The sequence below is a fragment of the Cervus canadensis genome, chromosome 8, assembly GCF_019320065.1.
Source record: "Cervus canadensis isolate Bull #8, Minnesota chromosome 8, ASM1932006v1, whole genome shotgun sequence".
In the NCBI taxonomy this organism is placed as follows: Eukaryota; Metazoa; Chordata; class Mammalia; order Artiodactyla; family Cervidae; genus Cervus; species Cervus canadensis.
In genome coordinates, this window is record NC_057393.1 from 39197515 (window position 1) to 39218132 (window position 20618).

The window sequence follows — 20618 nt, forward strand, 5'->3', positions numbered from 1 at the left end:
CATTTCCTTCTCCAGTGCATGAAAGTGAAAAGTGAAAGTGAAGTTAGTTGTGTCCGACTCCCAGCGACCCCATGGACTGCAGCCTACTAGGCTCTCCCGTCCATGGGACTTTGCAGGCAAGAGTACTGGAGTGGGGTCCATTGCCTTCTCTGATTACCCATATAAATATACATTAATCATGTATAAATGTATATTAATCTATATATTATTTGTAATATGTATTCCTTTCCCAAGTAAGATAGTTAACTCTTTAGAAAAGTTTAAGATTCAAATTTCAATAAGAACATCATCATAAAGTTCATCCAGTGGATGCACTGTTGATCCAGTATTGTTCACAGCACGTAAGTGTAGCTGCTTTATTGTGTCATGTAATAGCTACTTTCCAATCATACAGTATGAAATTGAGTCATTTAGGAATGGAGAGAAAAATAATGCCATTTTATTTTAAATCAGTTTGGAAATGAACCTGGGTTTCAGTATAAACTTGGGAGTTGGTGATGGACAGGGAAGCCTAGCATGCTGCAGTCCATGGGGTTGCAGAGTTGGACTTGACTGAGAGACTGAACTGAACTAATAAATTTGGTATCTGGGGAGGTGGCTAACTCTTGCAACCTATGATGTTAAATCAAATTTCTGTGTTAGATAACTCTCCCCCACCCCCAATTATTTTCTGTCTAGGTTGTTAAATTGCAAAAGTTTCAAGCCTTTGACTTTGGAAGCAGTGCCAAGAATTATTTTCATTACAACCAGGTAAAGTCTTCAAAGTCTTTAGAATTTAAATGGGCCCTGAAAACTCATCAAAGAAGCCAGCCTGAGTTATGAGAATTTTGGCTGGGCTCAGGTGCTGGGGAAATGTCCAAGAGGGTTGACTAGGTAGCCTTTGTTTTCCCCTAGTCAATTCTAGAACAGCCTAAGCTTCCTGGTTCATTCTTTGGACATTGTCCTTTCTCTGGCTTTATATGTGCAACCGTCTTTCTCATATGTCATGGATAGTGATCAGGCACAGATATTAGAGTCAGACAAATCTAGGACTGTTAGCTGGTGGCTGGTGGCGGTGGGGGTATTTGGCCAAATTACATTGCCTAAACCTTTTCTTCCATATACAAATAAATTGACCTGTTTTTTTGAGTGCTAAGGAGTCTACAGTGTGAGGCCCTATGCCCATGTTTTTCTTACTTAATTCTCAGAATATCTGTGTGATATAGATGTCATTATTATTATTAAAGTGAAAGAAACTGAGACTTAGAGAATTTCTATGACTGTGTCACACCCCAGAGGGAGGAGAGGTTTGGGGTATGACTCCAAAACCCCTTCCAAACCACTTGGTTTGGTTTTGCGGTTTGGCATAAACCACCTGGGAGAATGATGCCTTCCTCCCAGGGATGTTACCAGCACAGGGTAACAATTCGATAGCCAGCAGTCATTATAGTATTCTTTCCTTCTGGGTTAGGCTTCTTTTTTGATCTGGCAGTAGCCAGTTAAAAAGTAACCTGAGAGCAGTTTTAAAAATTTAGTCTTTTATTCTTGGATCAGATTTTCTAATCAGTGTTTTCAGGGGATTGTGTTTTTGTCAATTAAAACAACAGAGACAGAGCTTTCTGTGGGTTTTCGTTACAGAGTTTCCCTCCCCTTTACAATGTGAAAGACATGTTGGTGCAGACTGCTGTCTGGAGCGGAGGTCGGGACTGGCTCGCGGACGACAAGGACGTCACCCTCTTACAGGTGCAGATCTCCAACCTGGTGTACCACAAGCGCATTCCTGAGTGGGATCATCTTGACTTTATCTGGGGCTTGGATGCCCCGTGGAAACTCTATAATGAAATTATAAATCTAATCAGGAAGTACCATTGAACACCAGACTGGAGACATTTACTGTCAAGTCATGTTAAGTGTGTTCGCTTAATTTCTCTAAAATACTCGTTTTCCTTTCCCAGGCCTTTTATATTTTTATAACCAAGGAAATTATGCTGTTGAAGATGCCTGATTCTCTCCAGTTAGGATCAGAAATGCTTTTGCTTTTTTCATTTAATCATGGCCAAATACAAAGCTGGTGCCTCAACCAGTCTTAAAAATGACACTGATTGATAAACGATCATGACCATTCCATTTATCCTTACAATTTAGAATATACTGTATTGCCTTTTTACTCTCAACACAGGACCCATTGACCCATGTTGGAATTTTCAAGATGCCTTGTTCATCAGTAAATAATCTGACACAGACTTGAAAGAAGCTCAGTGTATAAGTACCCAGTTCTTACCTGCTTGCCTTAAAGGGCTCTCGATCGAATGGCCTTATATTTAGAGATCTAAGTGACACCTCCTCATGTTCTCATGTAGTAGGTATGAAATCAACTTCAGTGATACCTCAGTAGTGCCGGTTATAATGATCCTATGATGAATTTTATCAAGCCTAATTGCGAGAGCTGCTATTTAGCAAATGTTTAAATTGCTCAGACTGAGGGAAATAATTTTCTGGAGTCTTCAAAAATAAATTACATTCATAAAAAAAATACATTCATCATCATCAACAACAACAACAACCACTATACTTTAAGTAACTTGACTGATAGATTCAACCACTGATATGCATGAACTCTTCATTGTGTGGCAGGCAATAAATCCACTTGTTTCAGAAGAAAAGTCCTGTGAAGACACGATAGCACTGTTTTTCCAGAAATTACATTGTTCACTTCACTAGCTGCTGAAGCCTGGCCATGGCATGTGTAGAGTAGAAGCCCTGAGGCCACTCAGGAGGAGTGCCTACTTTATTTACACACAAAAGAAATGTGAATGTGAACATGGTTGTTTTCAGATTAAAACTCAGGGATTTTTTTTTTTTCTTTTGTATGTGTTCAGATTTTTAATACTCCTGATTTGCATCCCTATGTCAGGACACCCACATTCACCTGCTTTTCTTGCAGCCCTGTTTCCTTACAGTGCTGTCAGATGAACAGTGACCATTGCTCTGGTTTTCTGATAGAGTTGCTTGGCAATAATAAACAATACTTGGTATTGGTTAATCTGTGCAGACAACGTGAGACTGCTTTATAACATTCAAATGATCTTATTTCAACTTGTTAATAAAACTCAGCCTCCCAGGCCTGAAGCATTGTGTGCAGGTGTGAGTTCGCCTTTATTTAATAGTCATTCTGGACTTCCTTCTTTCAGCAGGACTTATGTTTTCTTTCTTGTCTTTCCCCTCGCTCCTCCCTCCTCCTCGTAAACCTCATTGATACTGCCCGTGAACCTTTGGTCCTCTCCCATAGGGAGGAGCGTGGTCTTAAACCCAAGGAGTGGGGGATGGTTTGGAAATCTTCAGGGTCTGCTGAGCGAGGCTGTGAGTGGGGACTAAACCCTGATTAACCCCGTCTGCAGGTAGTGGCTGCAGACGGGACCCTAGATTTAAGCTCTGTTCATCAACCTTTCTCCTTAAACAAATGAAGCAACTGAAGCTAGCAGAGGCAACGTCACAGGGCTCCCAAAACAGAATTGGGGGTCTAATGTGATCTCTCCCACTATGTGAGCTTTAAGATCTTACCTCTGTATACCTAGAATCTGACACACAGCCTAGACTATTAGTGAGTCAATAAATATATGTGGACTGACAGAATGTGTGAAAAATGGCAGACTTTGTCATTGAGCTGAATGAAATTAGATGCACAAGTAACACCTGGGAGGGTCTGAAGTGAAATCTGATTTTTCATGGCAAATAAAGTAAAATTGTACAGAAAAGAGTAAAATTGTGTTAGATGTGAAGGATATATGACCCCCGGGGGATGACACTCTTCCTGCTGGCCTTATGTTCCCCTAAAGAAAGAAAACTTCTTTTTCCTTTTATCAAGGCAAACTGGTTTGCCAACCAGGTACAAGATCCTTAAGTATAGGGCCAGAAATAGCATGACTATTTTTGTTGTTTCCCACCAGTAGTGAGAGAGAGCTGGCCAGAGAATGGTTTCCGGGTTTTAGATGATTTGGTTTCCCTTCTTTGGTTGCTATAATGGAGGTCTCCCGGTGAACTTGTGGGGAGTAAATCTGCCACTGCCCGGAACATGGGAGTGAATGAACAGGGCCTAAGTTCTGTAGAGTCCACCTTTCATCGTTTTGCTCTTCACCTCCTTGCCAAAGTTTTCTTTGGGGATTTTTCATCAGTACATGGGCCAAGCCAGAGGTAGAGATGTTGCATGGTCATTCTTACTACAGCTGAGTTACAGCAGGGTTGCTAACCCCCTAGGCCACAGACTGGTACCATCTATGGCCTGTTAGGAACCTGGCCACACAGCAGAGGTGAGCAGTAGGTGAGTTAGCCAAAGCCTCATCTGTAATTAGAGCTGTTTTCCACCACTTGCATTACCGGCTGAGCTCCGCCTCCTATCAAATCTAGGAGATCCAACCGTTCTGGGAATTGTGCATGCGAGCGATCTAGGTTTCGTCACTCATGAGAATCTAATGCCCGCTGCTGATCTGAGGTGGAGCCGAGGTGGTGATGCCAATGCTGGAGGGGGCGGCTGCCACTGTCTCCCATCACCCCCAGATTGGACTGTAGTTGCAGGAAAACAAGCTCCGGGCTCCCACTGATTCTGTGTTATGGTGAGTTGTATAATTATTTTATTATATATCACAATGTAATAATGCTAGAAATAAAATGCACAATAAATGAAAGGCGTTTGAATCATCCTGAAACCATCCCCTCACCCCCAGTCTATGGAAAAATGGTCTTCCATAAAACCAGTCCCAGTGCCAGAAAGACTGGGGGCCACAGTGCATTTGCCTTTGTTGTTGGCCTCTTCCTCCTGATGCAGTCGTATAGGCTCTTATATCGTTACAGCCCTACTGTATTCATGTAGCTTTGTTTCACCGTTGGCTGAGAGTACAGAACAAGGTTGGACCTTGCCTTGAGAAGTCCTGTAATAGGTTGGGAGGAGTTCTGACTCTGTTGTTTCCCATTGTGTTTGATACATATTCTTCTGAGAAGAACACAAAGATCTCCAGAAACCTCTAGGGCAAGGAAAAGACTAGTTAATATTCTGTCAGCTTGGATCTCCAAGATCTTGTGTGTGCTTGGGCAAAGCCCATGTGCATGTGCATGAAGTCACAGTTGAGAATGAAGTCTTGTTTTGTTGTCTTTTTTTTTTTTTGGTTCATTCGCCATAAGGGGGCACTCTTGCCTTTGCTTCCTCACCTTTTCTGGACTAGGCAGAGAACTGTGGATTTAGGAGCCAGTTGTTAACCTGAGGACTGGTTATTAACGATCAACCATGTTTGTGGTCATTTCTGTCCAAGATCACAACTAATTCTTGCCTAATGCATAACATATGAAAAATTTTCTCAAAGAATAACTGTCCCAAATGGGACATGAAAATAAAAACTTGACAAATAGTTAAGAGTAGTCAGAGACTCAGACAGGAGGGAAGAAGTGCGGAAGGTTTTAATGGAGGCTTCACACTTAATAAGACTGTTGGTATTCAAGCAATGATTATTTTGTGTTTGTGGGTATGAAAGGTGTTAACTTGTTAAATGTAAACATTTAAATTACCCTATAATTGTAACTCATTTTTAATATATGGAGAGATTTTCAAAATGTGACTCCTGAAAGACATCAGGTTATAATAATACTGATTTTTAAGAAGTTTGTTAGTGATTTATTCAAGAGTATTTATTGAGTATTTATTGTACTGTGCAAGTTTCAAGGTCTGTTTCAAACTAAGCAAGTAAAAGTCTTTCTCTGTGAACTTGTTTTAATAGTATTAAAACAAATACCTTGTATTTTTACCCTTTGCCTTCCTGGGTTTTGAAGCCTTCTCATAAGGCTTTGATTTTTACAACAACCCATTTGATAGATGAGGGGAGCATTCTCTCTGCTTTATAGGCAATGGTATGCCTCTTAAAGAGATGGTTTTGTATGCTTTTATATTTCAAACAGGTCGATAAGAGTTCCAATAATCTCAATAGAAGCACTCATTTACACATGACACAGATGGATTGAAATATAAAGTGTTTAAAACTGAATATGCATTAGCATCTATGTCAAATAGGGTGTCAAGGAATCTCTTAGGGGAGTTAACACTGCCCCCCCCTCCATGTCCATCATCAGCATCCCCTACTGTTTGGGTGCTGGTAATTAAGCTGTTTGGTTTTCAGAGTCTTTTGTAAACTGCCCTATAAATGCATCTTCCATGTCCCATTCCAAAACTAAACTCCTCCTGTAGAGGTGTCAACCTTGAAATCGACACTGCCAGGGTTCTGCTCTCAGTTTAGCTGTGACCTTCTATTGAACCCTAGCTAGTCTTGACTTTTCTGAGACTGAGTCTTCATTTTTACAATGAGGGGTTAGATTTTGATCTTTATCTTCACCTTCTATAAATTTTATGGATTACAGCTGTAAGATGTTACAACATGTCTCATCTCTGATATCTAAGAGTAATCAGTTACATAGTTGCCAAGACAGTCTTACCTAATTTTGGAAAGAAAAAAAACATAAAGGTCACTCATAAAAAGAAATGGTGTCATTGGTAAAAGGTTTTTCCAATTACATGTTCTATATTTTCTGGGAGATGGTGCTTTACACAATCTTGCGGTGAGTTGGTACCAAACAGCTTTGAGATTGTGTTAAATATGTACACACCTAGTGGGTGTATTCTCAGCAAAGTGATTTGATCTCTAGGATAGCTAGGGAAGAAAGAATTCCTATCCTCCAATTCTGTCAGAAAGACCATGCCAAGACAAAAATACACAGGAAATCAAAACTAGAGAAGCAGAAGAAATAATGTGGCCAAAATCTTAATACCATCAGAAATCAGGAAATACTTCTTTCTATGGAAAAACCATCCCAGTAAGTAAGTAGACCTAAATGACATCACCCGGTGCCCCAGAAAAAATGATTCCTTTTTAACACTTAAAGTCAATATATCCTAAAATGAGCATTGAGCCCACAAATATTTTTGAACCTTATTATGTGCAAGGTATAATGCTTGACATCATGGAAAAAAAATCCTAGGAGATGGACTCTGTGCCCCAAAAAGACCTATTCATCTAGCAAGTAATTAAATACATTTTGTGTAAATTAGAAGTGTTTAAAGGTACACGTTTAGGAAAGGTACATACCCGTTTAGGAAATGGCACTACCTAAGAGTAAATAGGGCTCAGTTATATTTGAGTCAATTGAGTGATACTAGTCAAAATGTTGTGCCTACCTTTTCAGCATTCTCCATGACAGAGTGGACAACTGATGAGAATTTAACTGACTGCTTTCCCTGAGACAACTGCATTTGTATATAGGAGGACTTGGGCAGCTTTGTGGGCTGGAAAGGCAGAGAAGCTGGTAGCTATTCTTCAAAGTGCTGCAAGTTAGAGGGGAGAGCCTGGGCCAAGCAGACTGAGGCTGTGGTTTCCAGGTCTTGCTGCTCAGTTTTACAGAGCATATTCTAACAGGTTTAGGGAGAGAGGGACAGAAGAACCAAGTAAGGAAAAGGACGGGTTGGTTGAGGCTGGGGACTCAAAGGAGGCAGTCCTGATAGCAATCTATTAGTGAAGTCCAAATTAAGCCACCCACTTATAAAAATCTGTGAGAGAATCCAAAGCATTCCAGCAAAAAGCTGAAACCACAAGAAAAGAACAGCATGTGCTGAACTGAAAGTTGAAGGTTGACTTAATTGTTGTAGATGGCAAATGTGAGTGATATTTTGCTTCTGAGCAGAATTCATTTGTAAGTCTGAGACTTACATATGGATATATTATATATTGTGAATTGAACTATTATATATCATTCATTTCGGGTCTATATATTGGTCTGTATTTTTGTTGTACTTATTATTTCCTTGTAGTATAACATATGGCGTTATATCTTTTATTTTTTGTTATATGACTTTGATTTTAATTGCAAGCTTCCTCAATTACTCCTTAGGTAAAATGTGGAGTATGCATTTAAAATAATAGATGTTTCATTCTATAACTGGGCTCCAGGCACTATATTTTCCCTTCTGTTAAGATTATGGCAAAAATAATCTTGGCAGCTGGCAAACCCAGCTCTTCCAAGGACTGCATTTAATCACTTCAAGTAAAACATTTAGCTAATGTCTAGCATACAGTACACGGTAACTTTAACAACAGTATTACTATTTTCTCATTCAATGTCTAGCAGACATTACACAGTAACTTTAACAATATTATTATTACTATTTTCTCATTTAATGCTTGCAGTAGCCTCATGAGATGGGTATGATTGTTATTTCCCTTTGGAAAGGGGGGTTAAGATAAAGCAGAACTTCCTGGAGTGAGGCGCTGGTCCCAACGTCATAGACACAAGAATGGGCAAAGCTAGGATTAGGAGTGACCCTTGGCTTCCGTTTCCATCCCAAACTTCTACCCTCTAGATGTCTCTTTCGGCAGGCCCCCGGGTCAACCGCGGAGGTTGTGCTTTTCTTGTAAGTCGCAGGCTCACACAGACCCCACCCCCGCTCCCGGCCCAGCCATGACCCATCTGAGCTCTCCTAATTACGACTTTCTCAGTCTCAATCCCGGCCAGTTGACCACAGCTGATGGCGGAGAAACGCAGCGGTGGGGGTGACCTCGCCGTTGGGCTCGCAGCACCAGGGATGGTTTGGGGGATGGCGGCGTCAAGGACGTGGGGCAAGTTGGCGTCGCGGAGCCAGCAGAGGGAAGGGCTAGGAGGGCGCGACATCATCTGTTCAATCAACAGCCTCCCCGTAAGCTTCAGGGAACGCAAAAATATTCCCTTTTTCCCTCCAAGTGGGTGGTTTACTGATTGCACTGTTTTCCTCCCTAATGAGATGCAGCGGCTTTTAGCCAGATTTGGATGGGCAGGCTCTGGATGTTAAATCCAGCCCTTGACTTTTTTTTTTTTTTTTTTTTTTTTTTTGGTAACGCGAAAGATAAAAGTCTCTGTCCCCTCTCTCGCCGCAGTACCTCCCGGTTCCCGTCGCTGCTTTGGGCGACTCGGGCGCACCGCGAAGGGACGACCCTCCGGCCGCGTTTGGGGGGCTCCTCCGAGGGAGGCTGCGTGCGGTAGGGTCTGGAGCTTTCCTCCAGCCGGCCGGGGAAAGATATGGGAACTGGAGGAGGTTCCCAACCTGCTACCCTTCCAGGCTGATTTCCTGCGCAGATCGCCACCGCTCGCGGCCAGCGACCCGCGCGGTTCCGTCTAAGAAAGGTTAGTTTGCGGATTGCTGCCAGTTAGATCAATAGAGCGCGCCAGCAGAAAGAAAAGACTCGAAATAGGAAAGGTATGTCGCTTTTTAGAGGTTTTTTTTTTTTTTTTTTTTTTTAAATACAGTCACATTTGTGTCTTTATTAAAACACTCAGACGCAATAATGTATTATTAAAAAAACACAAGTAATTCTGTCTTGATTGCAAAGGAGTTGTTTCTGGTGATGATGGAAATATTCTCTCTTGTTTGGGGATGGTGATAACCCATAAACTGAGTTGTCAAAACTCGTAGAAACTCTGCACTGAAGCTCTGTGCATTGTATCGTGTATAAATTTTACGTCCCTTAAAACATCAGAACGTAATCCTGTAGGCGTAGTAATTACTACGGGGCATTGCGTAATTGCATATCTGAATGCCATTGAACGCAGCCCTACTTGAGTATTTATAGCAACTAAGCGCAATTCTCTTGGATTATTTATTTTTGCAAGCTCCGCGAAGACGGGAAAGGGAGGACAAACGGCGGCTGACATCACGGGGGGGCGGGTCGAAAGCCCTAAGAAAAGCCTTAGGATCCGAGCCCCAGCGCTGCTCGCCACAGCCTCATCATGAACAGCTACAACCGCTCCGAGCTCCACGTCCTCTGCAGCTCTGGCCAGCTGCTCCTGCAGCCCCTCTGGGACCGCCTGAGGACCTGGGAGGCTCTCATGCAGTCGCCCTTCTTTCCTGTCTTCTTCTCCATCACCACCTACGTGGGCTTCTGCCTGCCCTTCGTGGTGCTGGACGTGCTGTGCCCCTGGGTGCCCGCGCTGCGGCGCTACAAGATCCACCCGGACTTCTCGCCGTCGGCGCGGCAGCTGCTGCCTTGCCTCGGGCAGACGCTCTTCCAGCACGTGGTGTTCGTGTTCCCCATGACGCTGCTGCACTGGGCTGTGAGCCCGGCCCTCCTGCCCGTCGAGGCCCCCGCGCTGTCCCAGCTGGTGTGCCACGTGGTACTCTGCCTGCTGCTCTTCGACACCGAGTTCTTCGTGTGGCATCTGCTGCATCACAGGGTGCCCTGGCTGTACCGGACCTTCCACAAGATGCACCATCAGAATTCGTCGCCCTTCGCGCTGGCCACGCAGTACATGAGCGTCGGGGAGCTCTTTTCCTTGGGTTTCTTTGACATGGTGAACATCTTGCTGCTGCGCTGCCACCCTCTCACCACCCTGACCTTCCACGTGGTCAACATCTGGCTGTCGGTGGAGGACCACTCCGGCTACGACTTCCCCTGGTCCACGCACAGACTGGTACCTTTCGGGTGGTTTGGGGGCGTGGCGCACCACGACCTGCATCACTCCCAGTTTAATTGCAACTTCGCACCTTACTTCACACACTGGGACAAAATACTGGGAACTCTGAGGTCTGCTCACGCCAAGTAATGTGCACCGTACCCCTCCCGGCAGAGTGCGTGGTGGGTGCACCTCAGACCTGGGGCATTTCACACTTGAATCAGGACAGACACACTTGAGGTGGACTTGAGGTGGTTTTGTTTTGTTGTTTCTTTTTCCGATGGGTAACTTATTATCTGCTAGAAACTTGCAGAGAAAATCTGATGTATTTTTCACAATCTAATACGGTAATTTATTGTAATGTTTGTATATAAGCAGTTGTATTCTTGATGTGGAATTCTAACTCACTTCAATACCCTTGATTTCTGGGTATAAAAGATCCAAAATCACTGGCATATGTAAATAATCTCTAAAAAGATTTGTTTGTAGAACAAGGAATTTTACTATGTTTGAAGGTGTCCTAGAACTAGGCTAAAAGAATATATTTTTATGGAGCATCTGATCTCTGACTGTAAAAATGAAGCATGGTCCTGCTGGACAGTGACTCAGATTATTGTACTTTTAAAAAATATTTTTTTAGACTTGTATATTTATATTGAAATAAATGTTATTTGTGCTTGAAAAAGAGTAAAGCACCTAAACTCAACAAGTACTGGCTTCTGTCATTTTCACTAGTAGTTTGGCTGATAGAAACTGGAATGGAAGAAGGGAAGTGGGGTGGTAGAAGCTCATGAGTCTGCATCAGCCCAGCTGTGGAAAGAGAGGAGTCCAGTGGTGATGTCTGAAGGAAAGAAGGCAGTAGGAGAAGGGGTCTGTGTGTTGGTCTTGGTCTAGAGATTTCACAGAGGGGAAAACACCATTGTTCTGGGTGTGTTTCAGCTGATTTCTGCATAACAGGGAACTAATGAGACTTACTCTATAAAATTTTACAGAGAGTAAATTTTAAAAGTTTCATTTTGGGGGGAGAAGGGCTGTCTTGGGGGATGAATAGAATTAGTGAAGTCCTTTGCTTTGCAAAACTGTTAAGTGTCTGCTTTAAAGTGGCTCCAGGTGGCGCAGTGGTAAAAAAGTCCTCTTGCCAAGGCAGGACTTGCAGTTTCTATCCCTGGGTGAAGAAGATCGCCTCGAGTAGGAAATGGGAAGCCACTCCAGTATTCTTGCCTGGAAAATTTCATGGACAGAGGAGACTGGCGGGCTGCAGTCCATGGGATCGCAGAGTCAGACACAACTGAGCTTGCATGCAGATAGGGAAGGGATTATATGAATGAGCACCCCCTCCCCCCACCCCAACAACCTTTCATAAAGCTATCTAATACAAATGACCATCATACAGGTTGTCTCTGCAATTTGAAATTTTTGTATGTTCACTTTTCTTTATGAAGCCATGCATGCAAACTGCATACTCCTTTCTCAAAAAAAGAAAAAGTGAAATTTGGCCCTGGATCCCTAGTTTCTCACCTGCAAAGGAGATTGATTGTGGCCCAGATGTTTTCATAGATTACAGTAAATGTGCCTACAACTGACCACACACCAGTCACCCATCATATACCCCATTATACTGCTGCCTAATTGTTTTAACTTTATCTTTGGAACATAGTTTAGATAGAAAGGGTAAAGTTAAAAAAAAATCAAGACGATTTAAAAATCTGAAGGACAGCTGCTTTGCATGGAACTCTAGGCTCATTATATATGCACCAAACTGTCTTGTTTAAAGATGAAAAAAATCCATCTGAAGACTTGATAGCCACACTCTGTACCAGTGCTCCAAACATTTGGCAAAATATAATCAGATTGCCTGGCTGCCTGGCGCTGATTTTCTAACGTTCCCTTCCAATGGCTATGCCTTACTGGCTTCTGGCAGTAGTCACCTCCTTGATCACCTGCAGCAGGACCATGCTGGGACTTAAAGACTATGTCGATGAATAGAAGTGAAATTCACAGAAGCAGATAGTGAGGGAAAAAGGCTGCACTGGAGTTAGTGTATTAATATCATGATCTACATGGTGAATGGAGAAAGAAAAGGAGGATGAACAGACTGGTGTAGAATATATAGTATTAGTTGTTTTGAGCAGCTTTAGGCATCCAAAAACAGCCTGCAAATCTTAGATAATGACAGTTAATTAAAGCTCGCTTCCAGAGAAATTTTGAAATGGGTCATCCTGTCTCACTGTGTAAGGGAATTTCCCACTTAGGGCAAATTGTACACATGGAAGTTACTTGGGTTTGGAAACACTTTCCCAGAGCTGGATGTCTTACCAGTTTTTAATACCTCTGGAAGTGGAATGGGGAAGTGGAGAAAATGAGCAATTTCTCAGTTTTGAGAGAATAATAATAATAATGAAATAGTGCACATTTGCTTGAACTTTCTCACATCTTTTCACTTGCTCCTCACAACTGCACTCTATGGGATGTAGAATAATTTATTATTATTTTCCTATGTTATGAATGGAAAATTTGTACCTGCACCAGTTAAGTGACTTGTTCCAGATTATAAAATACTTGGAGTTGGAGGCAGTTCTTGAACTTAGGTCTCATAGTGTGTACTGTAACTGTCTTGGGATGATGCTTACGATAATATTCACAACTGGCAATTGAGCTGCAAACTCTGCAATACCAATAAATGGGCTCCCTCTGCTATTCCTCCCCCATCAAACACAGCTTCCACCCCAAATTCAAAGCCTCTGCTTGGCAGGGGAGAAAGCCAGGTCAGTCTTAGCAGGACTTGGGAAAGCATGAAGCATGTCAAAGGCTCTATATTCTGCATCTCTCATTGCACATCAGATTGCCTGGGAGAGGCAAGGGGACTTGACTTGGGACTTAACTAGCTGAGCAACTCTGGACAAGTTACTTAACCTGTCTGTGCTTGGCTTCTTCATCTGTAAAATGTAGATAATTATAGAACCTACCTCCCAGACCTGTTGTGAGAGATTTTGGGCTTCTATATGTATGTATAACCCTTCTATAAGGGTTAGAGGTCTTGAGTGTGTTTGTGTTTGCTGCAAATGATGCTTCACAATGTGAGCCCTGGGACAGTACCAGAATCATAACTTTCTGTCCACACACATGGTTGACCTTTCCCATCTACAGAGAACCAAAAAAAAAAAAAAGCCAAGTTTTTGATCCTGTTTTTATCAAAGCTGCTTCTCTCATCATCCTTTCAAAGCCAAAGTGTTGGAAAGAGACAGAAGTCTGTGTTTGTCTGATTCTGCTTCCTCATCACTGAGTCATCCCCCCACCTCTTCCTGAGGCTTTCACTCCCTACTCACTGCTACCTTCCTATTGATAAAATCCAGTGGTTTCCCACCCCTTGATTTTCCACCTCCCCAGCTTTGTTTTAAAGGTGTTTATGTCTGCTCACCAACCTTTAGAATATGGTGCTTACTTGGTTTTAGTGAACTTTCTCTAAGCTGTTTTCCTTCTTAATTCTCCAGCTCTTTCTTCTTCCTTCTCTCTCCTCACTCTCCTTTGTAGAGAGACAGCCTCAAGCTTCTCCTCGTTTTATTAAAAAACATCCATGTTGTGTGTACTGGCTATCCTTCCTACCGTCTTCTGCTGTACCCTCTAAATCTCCACTCACATTGCATTCTAGTGAACACACAGGCACTAAACATGCATAGGCCATCTGAGTGTGCATATATGCACATCATATGTGTACACACTATACATGTACCTATCACACACAGACTATATGTCCACTTACTGTTATACAGACACAGACATGTATTTGCGCACTAAAGAAGTGTGCATGAACATACATGATATATGTATGAACACTATATAGATACAAACATACTTTATAACCCTATTCATGTATATATTGTTGTTGTTTAGTCACTAAGTCGTTTCCAACTCTTTTGCAACCCCCATGGACTGTAACCCACCAGGCTCCTCTGTCTGTGGGAGTCTCCAGGCAAGAATACTGGAATGGGTTGCCATTTCCTTCTCTAGGAGATATTCCTGACCCAGGGATTGAACTTGTATCTCCTGCATTAGCAGGTGGATTCTTTACCACTGAGCCACAAGGGAAGCCCATACACATATATATGTACCCACAATATGAATATGTATATATATACTTATATATATGTACAAATGTGACATATATATGTGTATGTATTATATATATACACACACAGAGAGACACTGTATATGTACATCCACCATATATATACACACACATGTGTATGTATATATATATATATATATATATATACACTCCTTCTCTAAATACACACACATGCTACCATTTCTGTCCTGTTTATCAGTTATCTGTGCCCCTAGTACTAGTCTCATTCTTGATAAATATTGGTTCAGTGTTGCATGAATCCTGGAAGCAGTGGAAACACAGATTTGTCATTAACCATGTTTTTCTTCATTCATTCTCTCCTCCATCAATTTCCGCTTCCTGACTAAGGCCATGCTCACAACCCATGTCCTAGAGAAGGTCACAATCTACTAGGAAAAAGAATCAGGCAAGCAGGTGCATCTAATCTAATGTAGTTTGTGCTATAGTGCGGAGAGGGTGTTGACAGATTGGTACGGGTGCCCAAAGAAAGACCGGTCATTTGAACACGAGAAATCATGAAGGATTTGTGTGCATTCACTGGGTGGGGTAAAGGACATACCTGGAAGAAGAAACAGCACTGTCAATCAGAGAGAGATGAGATAACAGAAACAGAAACAGATCATCAGTGCTCTGAGCACTGGGTGAACAAGGAAGGAACATCAAGGCATATTGTCTTGCCGCTTGACAAGCCGTTGAAGCTGCCTAGAACTTCTTGCTCATTTGCTCTTGTCACAGGGACTTGGGAAATTGTATGGAAAATTGCTTTGAAAAGAAAGTTAGGCCTTGCTATTAACTTGTTGGTTTATGATGAGTCCTGGGTGAATTGAAAACTGCACTCGGAAATGATATGCTAGGCAATGGTTCGTGAGTGGGATATGAGTGAGGGTCCCACAGATCTTAAGCAAAGGGGTGATATAATCAGATCTGGTGGAAGAAGGTAACTGGCAGCAGAGAATGGTAGTGGTGATCCTAGCTAGGACTGTTGCAGGTTCTGCCTGGATTCCAATCCTTCCTCCACTGTTTTTGAACTTGTGTGTTTGAACAGATTACTTCATTTAAGGCTCAGTTTCCTCATCTGGAAAAAGAAGGCAGTAATACCTATTCAAAGAATTATGGTGAGGAATAAGGAAGATACTTAGAGAACTTAGCACTCTGCTCCACCTAGAGCAAACTATAAATAGTAGCTCCTTTGTTAGAAGTTGTTACAGAAGGGTTATGATTTCAGGTGAGAGATGATAATTGTGTTGCAAAAGAAGTTGAGAGAGGTGGAGAGGAAGACATGGATTTCTGTCTTAACATAAAAGTAATACGGCTCATCGTGTCCCTTGTGACTCAGTGGTAAAGAATCCACCTGCCAATGCAGAAGATACAGGTTTGATCCCTGAGTTGGGAAGATCCCCTAGAGAAGTAAATGGCTACCCACTCCAGTCTTCTTGCCTGGGAAATCCCATGGACAGATGAGTCTGGCCAGCTACCATCCATGGGGTCTCAAAAGAGTCAGACATGACTTAGTAACTAATCAACAATACATGCTCATAGAAAAATGTCAAACCTAGAATACAGTGTAAGGTAAAAAGTAACATCCATCTCCATTTAATGAACTTACTTCCACCCCAGATATAATCACAGTTAACCCTTTTTTAGATGCCAATCCCAAAGTCAGTCATTCAGTGTCTTTTTCTCTCTCTCCCTATCAGCTGGGATGCATTCAATGGTTTGCATTAAATCAATGCATAAAAGGAAGTTGTGAACAGAAATTCTTTGGACAAAGGCCCAAGAGCATTTCCTCTCTTTAAATATCTTTTGCTTATTTCTTTTTTCTGTTCCTTTTGATCATTACTCAAAACAAGAAGAGAAACTCGAGTTGTCTCTCATCCACAGGTCGCATGGTGTCCCTGAACTCTCCGGCCCAGAGGAAAAGCAAAGTTTTCCTCGCTTCCCCTTCTCATGCCTGCAGTGCTTCTTTGGCACCTCTTACAGTGGGGTTTCTATGAGTCTGACATGATTTAGAGACTGAAAAACAACAACAGTGACTTTACCCTCCGCCTTCTAGCGAAGCAACTGCCTTCTCTCCCAGGAGAAAAAGGTTTCTGAAAGAAGCCGTCCTGTCTTATAGATCTTTGATCCCTGCAGGGATCTTATATTTGAAAAAAGGTCAATAAATGTCTCTGGTATGGAGGTTCAAGGGCTTGGAATCTGAAATGCCTGGGGTTGAGCTGCCTGATTTTCTGCTTTGGGAGAACTCATTGGATCACTCTGAGCATGAGTTTTTCTCTTTCTGCTTCCCTGCGAATTGGGTAGAGTTTGGGGTAATAACTGACCTTGCCTACGTCCTCAGGCTGCTTTGATTCTCCAATGAGATAGAGCAGCAAGTTGCTGAGTGGCTGTGGGACGATGTGGACCTTCGGCACCTATGGAGGCATGAAGGCTACACGGTCGCCGTCTCCTTCCGTTTCTGCCGTGACCACACTCCTCCATGGATGGAGGGCTCCCTCATCAAGCTCCTGCCTCCAGGGCTCCAGACTTGCCTTTACTTGTATTCTTCTCTGCACGCCCTGGCTCTTGCTGCCCTACTGAATGAATCTCAGGAGACAATAGGAGGAGCAGGGAGCCTCACAGAGTCCAGAAGTACAAGAAGCGGGCCCCGGGACAGCACAGTTTGTAGAGTCAGCCAGAGTGGTAGTGTTTGTCCCAGAGTCAGAAGTAGTGACTGAGACACGCCAGGAGAGGGCTCTTCTTTCTGTCCTAAGGACAGGCTCCAAGCCAGGTGCTGCAGCCTGCTGGATAGGTAGAAAAGGCTTTTAAAAGAAGAAACCTCTTGGAATTGGACAGTAACTGCAAAGAAGTCGCCCTCCACTCAGCAGTTTGAATTCCCTGTTAGGACGCAAAAAGGAAGAGTGGCCCATGCTTGGCCGTGGGTTTGATCTGTCTGAGATCGAAGGATCTCACCAAGGGACGATAGCTCACGTGCTGACATTGTCAAGCTCGGAGATTCTACAAATGCTTAGGCTGAGACACCACAGTCCAGTTTCCCTATTTTATGTATAAGGAAACTGAGGTTCAGAGATGGGAAGTGATGTTCCCGGGGTCACACAGCTGGGTTAGAACTCAAAGACCCATGCTCTCCCTGCTTTTCCCTGCTGCTTCCCTCCCATCTCCTGGGTCCTGGGGACTATCTCTTGCTGAGTAGCAGAAGTGCGGTTATGGGACACTGCTTAGAAATTGTTGCAATCTTTATTCTTCATTAATCATTTGCATAAACACACCATAAACAACTTTGCCGATTTGTGGGAACTTGAGTGAAGTGTTCATTTCAAGTTTTGCTGAGATCTAGTTTGCTTTCCCTCATGGGTAGCTGGTATAAACCTTTATTCCTGTGAACTCTGAAAATCTTGTTTTAGAAAATGTCTAAGAGCATCTGTGGAATGAAATACAACTCAACAATAAGCAAAAATGAACTATTGATGCATACAAAAACAAAGATGAATCTCAAAATAATTATGCTAGGGAAACCAGACAAAAAAAGTGTGTACTATATGATTCCATATATATTCCTGGGCTTCCTAGTTGGCATTAGTGGTAAAAAAAAAAAAAAAAAAAACACCTGCCTGCCAATGCAGGAGATGTGGGGTTTGATCTCCAGGTTGGGATAATCCCCTGGAGAAGGAAATGGCAACCCATTCCAGTATCCTTGCCTGGAAAGTTCCAGGGACAGAGGAGAATGGCAGGCTGCAGTCCATAGGGTCACACAGAGCCGGACATGACTAAAGCAACTTAGCATGTAGCATATGGCTCCGTGTATATAAAATTCCAGAAAATGTCAATGAATTCAGAGGACAGAAATTTGTATGACTGTAGTAGCCTGGGGGAAGGAGAGTGGCTGCAAAGGTGGATCACTAAAGGGCATGAGAAAGTTTTAGAAATGATGACTGTTCAGTATCTTTGATTGTGGGTTTGATTTCACAGGTGTATACATATGTCAAAATTTATTAAATCATGTACTTTAAATATGTGTAGTTTATTGTGTATCAATTGTAGTAGATGATAATGATGACAGTGATGATAAGTTAATCCAGGACCTTATATTTTAATTTTAGTTTTGAAGCTATTTTGCCATGGAAAAAATATGGCAGGAGGCTTAATGATAACATCATAGACACAAATGCACACACATAGGCAGTCTAAGAATCGTCCTTTGCTTATCTGCATTCCTGACCTGTAAGACTTAGCCTCAGGTCGATAAAGACCTGTTTAAGAACCTGAAAAATCCAGATTGCTTTCTCTAAGGATCTCCCCCAACATGCCTCTCTAACCTCTCCCTGGAGTTCAGGAGCAGCCATATTTGACTCTCTGATCCTCTGTTGTGGCCACAGCTTTCTGGACCTGGGTTGGAATCTGATCCACATAGGGATATTATGATTATTTCCCAAGAATTTAGGAACTAAGCAAGTCTACTGCCCTGTGCCATGTGCATGGAAATGCAGAGGAAGATCATCCACAGAACAACGGGAGGATGGGCAGATTTCCAAGGAGGAGAGATGAGACACACACAGCCTGGGAAGGAGAGTGGGGGAGAGAGAGTAGTAAGGGCAATCAGCCATTTTGGTTTCTCCAAAATGGAGACTCCACAGTCTCCATGTGGAACCTTTGGGAACTCCACAGGTTCCAGAGAGTAAGCCCTGCTGTACTTCGTGCCTGTTCCATGACTTTCCAATACATTCCTCTTCTTGACTATTTAAATGGCTTTCTGGTTCTTGTCAAAGAGAACACTGATGAAAGCACGAGGGTTCTGTGCTGTCTTCCTGACTTTAGGTTGAAGGAGGCGATCTCTTTGGTGTAATCAGTCTAGGGGTTATGGATGGTTTCCTTCAGTGACCAATGAATAGGCACATCATATGTGATGGCCAGAGGCTGTGTAGGTCCACAGCCCAGATGGACAAACTGATCCGGTGTGGTTCTTAGGAGAATGGGAAGCACACATTGTTTTAACATTATGTATTGATTGTTGTTGCTTTTTAGTTGCTCAGTTGTGTCTGACTCTTTGTGACTCCATGGACTGCAGCATGCCAGGCTTCCCTGTCCTTCCCTGTCCATCTCCCAGAGTTTGCTCAAACTCATGTCCATTGCGTCAATGATGCTATGCAACCATCTCATCCTCTGTCACCCCTTCTTCTCCTGTCCTCAATCTTTCCCAGCATCAGGGTCTTTTCCAGTGAGTTGGCTCTTTGCATCAGGGGGCCAAAGTAATGGAGCTTCAGCTTTAGCATCAGTTCTTCCAGTAAATATTCAGGGTTGATTTCCTTTAGGATTGACTGGTTTGTTCTTCTTGCAGTCCAAGGGACTCTCAAGAGTCTTCTCCAGCACCACAATTTGAAAACATTTGTTCTTTGGTACTCAGCCTTCTTTATGGGCCATCTCTCACATCTGTACATGGCTAGTGGAAAAACCATAACTTTGACTAGATGGATCTTTGTCAGTAAAGTGACATCTCTGATTTTTAATAAACTGTCTAGGTTTGTCATAGCTTTTCTTCCAAGGAGCAAGGGTCCTTTAATTTCATGGCTGCTGTCAGCATCTGCAGTGATTTTGGAGCCCAAGAAAATAAAGTCTGTCACTGTTTATTGATAGTAGCAATAAATCTCATCTTGACCTTCTGTTGCCTGAGGTGGGCAAGCAATGCTGTTTTATAACTGCAGATCAAATTTGTACTAAGACATCCTAAGTCCCATCAAAGAGACTTTGAATCAGAGCCTGTTTGGAAACCCACACCCACCCAAGTCTGCTTTCCCCACAGAGGACATATCTCTACATCCTACAAGGCCCAACAGTGGCACATTGGAGTCTCCATGGGTATGAGGTCTCTGCTGATGTTAGCAGCTTGCTAACCCATAGCCCAACTTCCTCTGCTGGCCTAATTTTCCATTGATGAATCTTGGTGTTTTCCTTGTCTCTGTCTCCTGTTGTGTCTTTATTGTTGCCATTTTCTTTCATTTTTGTTTTGTTTCATTCTCCAGTTAATGTTTATCAAATGTGTACTGTGTGCCAGCCTCTATTTGAC

General features: G+C 42.7%; 2 protein-coding genes across 5 annotated transcripts in view; both read left to right on the top strand.

The window, feature by feature from the left end:
- Positions 1-3116, top strand: part of LIPA (lipase A, lysosomal acid type) — a 38126-nt gene extending 35010 nt beyond the window's left edge. For all 3 annotated transcript variants that reach the window (XM_043476062.1, XM_043476064.1, XM_043476063.1), the window contains exons 9-10: positions 679-750; positions 1618-3116. In XM_043476062.1, coding sequence (XP_043331997.1) covers positions 679-750; positions 1618-1851 — 306 coding nt within the window. In that variant the 3' untranslated portion in view covers positions 1852-3116. The remainder of the gene's footprint in view (positions 1-678; positions 751-1617) is intronic.
- A 5570-nt stretch (positions 3117-8686) lies between these two features.
- CH25H (cholesterol 25-hydroxylase) lies at positions 8687-11143 on the top strand. Of its 2 annotated transcripts, none has more exons than XM_043476068.1 (2): positions 8687-9241; positions 9655-11143. In XM_043476068.1, the coding sequence occupies exon 2, from the start codon at positions 9772-9774 to the stop codon at positions 10582-10584; it is 813 nt and encodes a 270-aa protein (XP_043332003.1). In that variant the 5' UTR covers positions 8687-9241; positions 9655-9771; the 3' UTR covers positions 10585-11143. The 2 variants fall into 2 exon arrangements, with proteins under 2 accessions (XP_043332003.1, XP_043332001.1); XM_043476066.1 differs by having other exon boundaries at positions 8687-9168.
- The last annotated feature ends 9475 nt before the right edge of the window (positions 11144-20618 follow it).

Coding starts and splice junctions, on each gene's coding strand:
- CH25H (XM_043476068.1), top strand. CDS start 9,772: ATGAACAGCTACAACCGCTCCGAGCTCCACGTCCTCTGCAGCTCTGGC.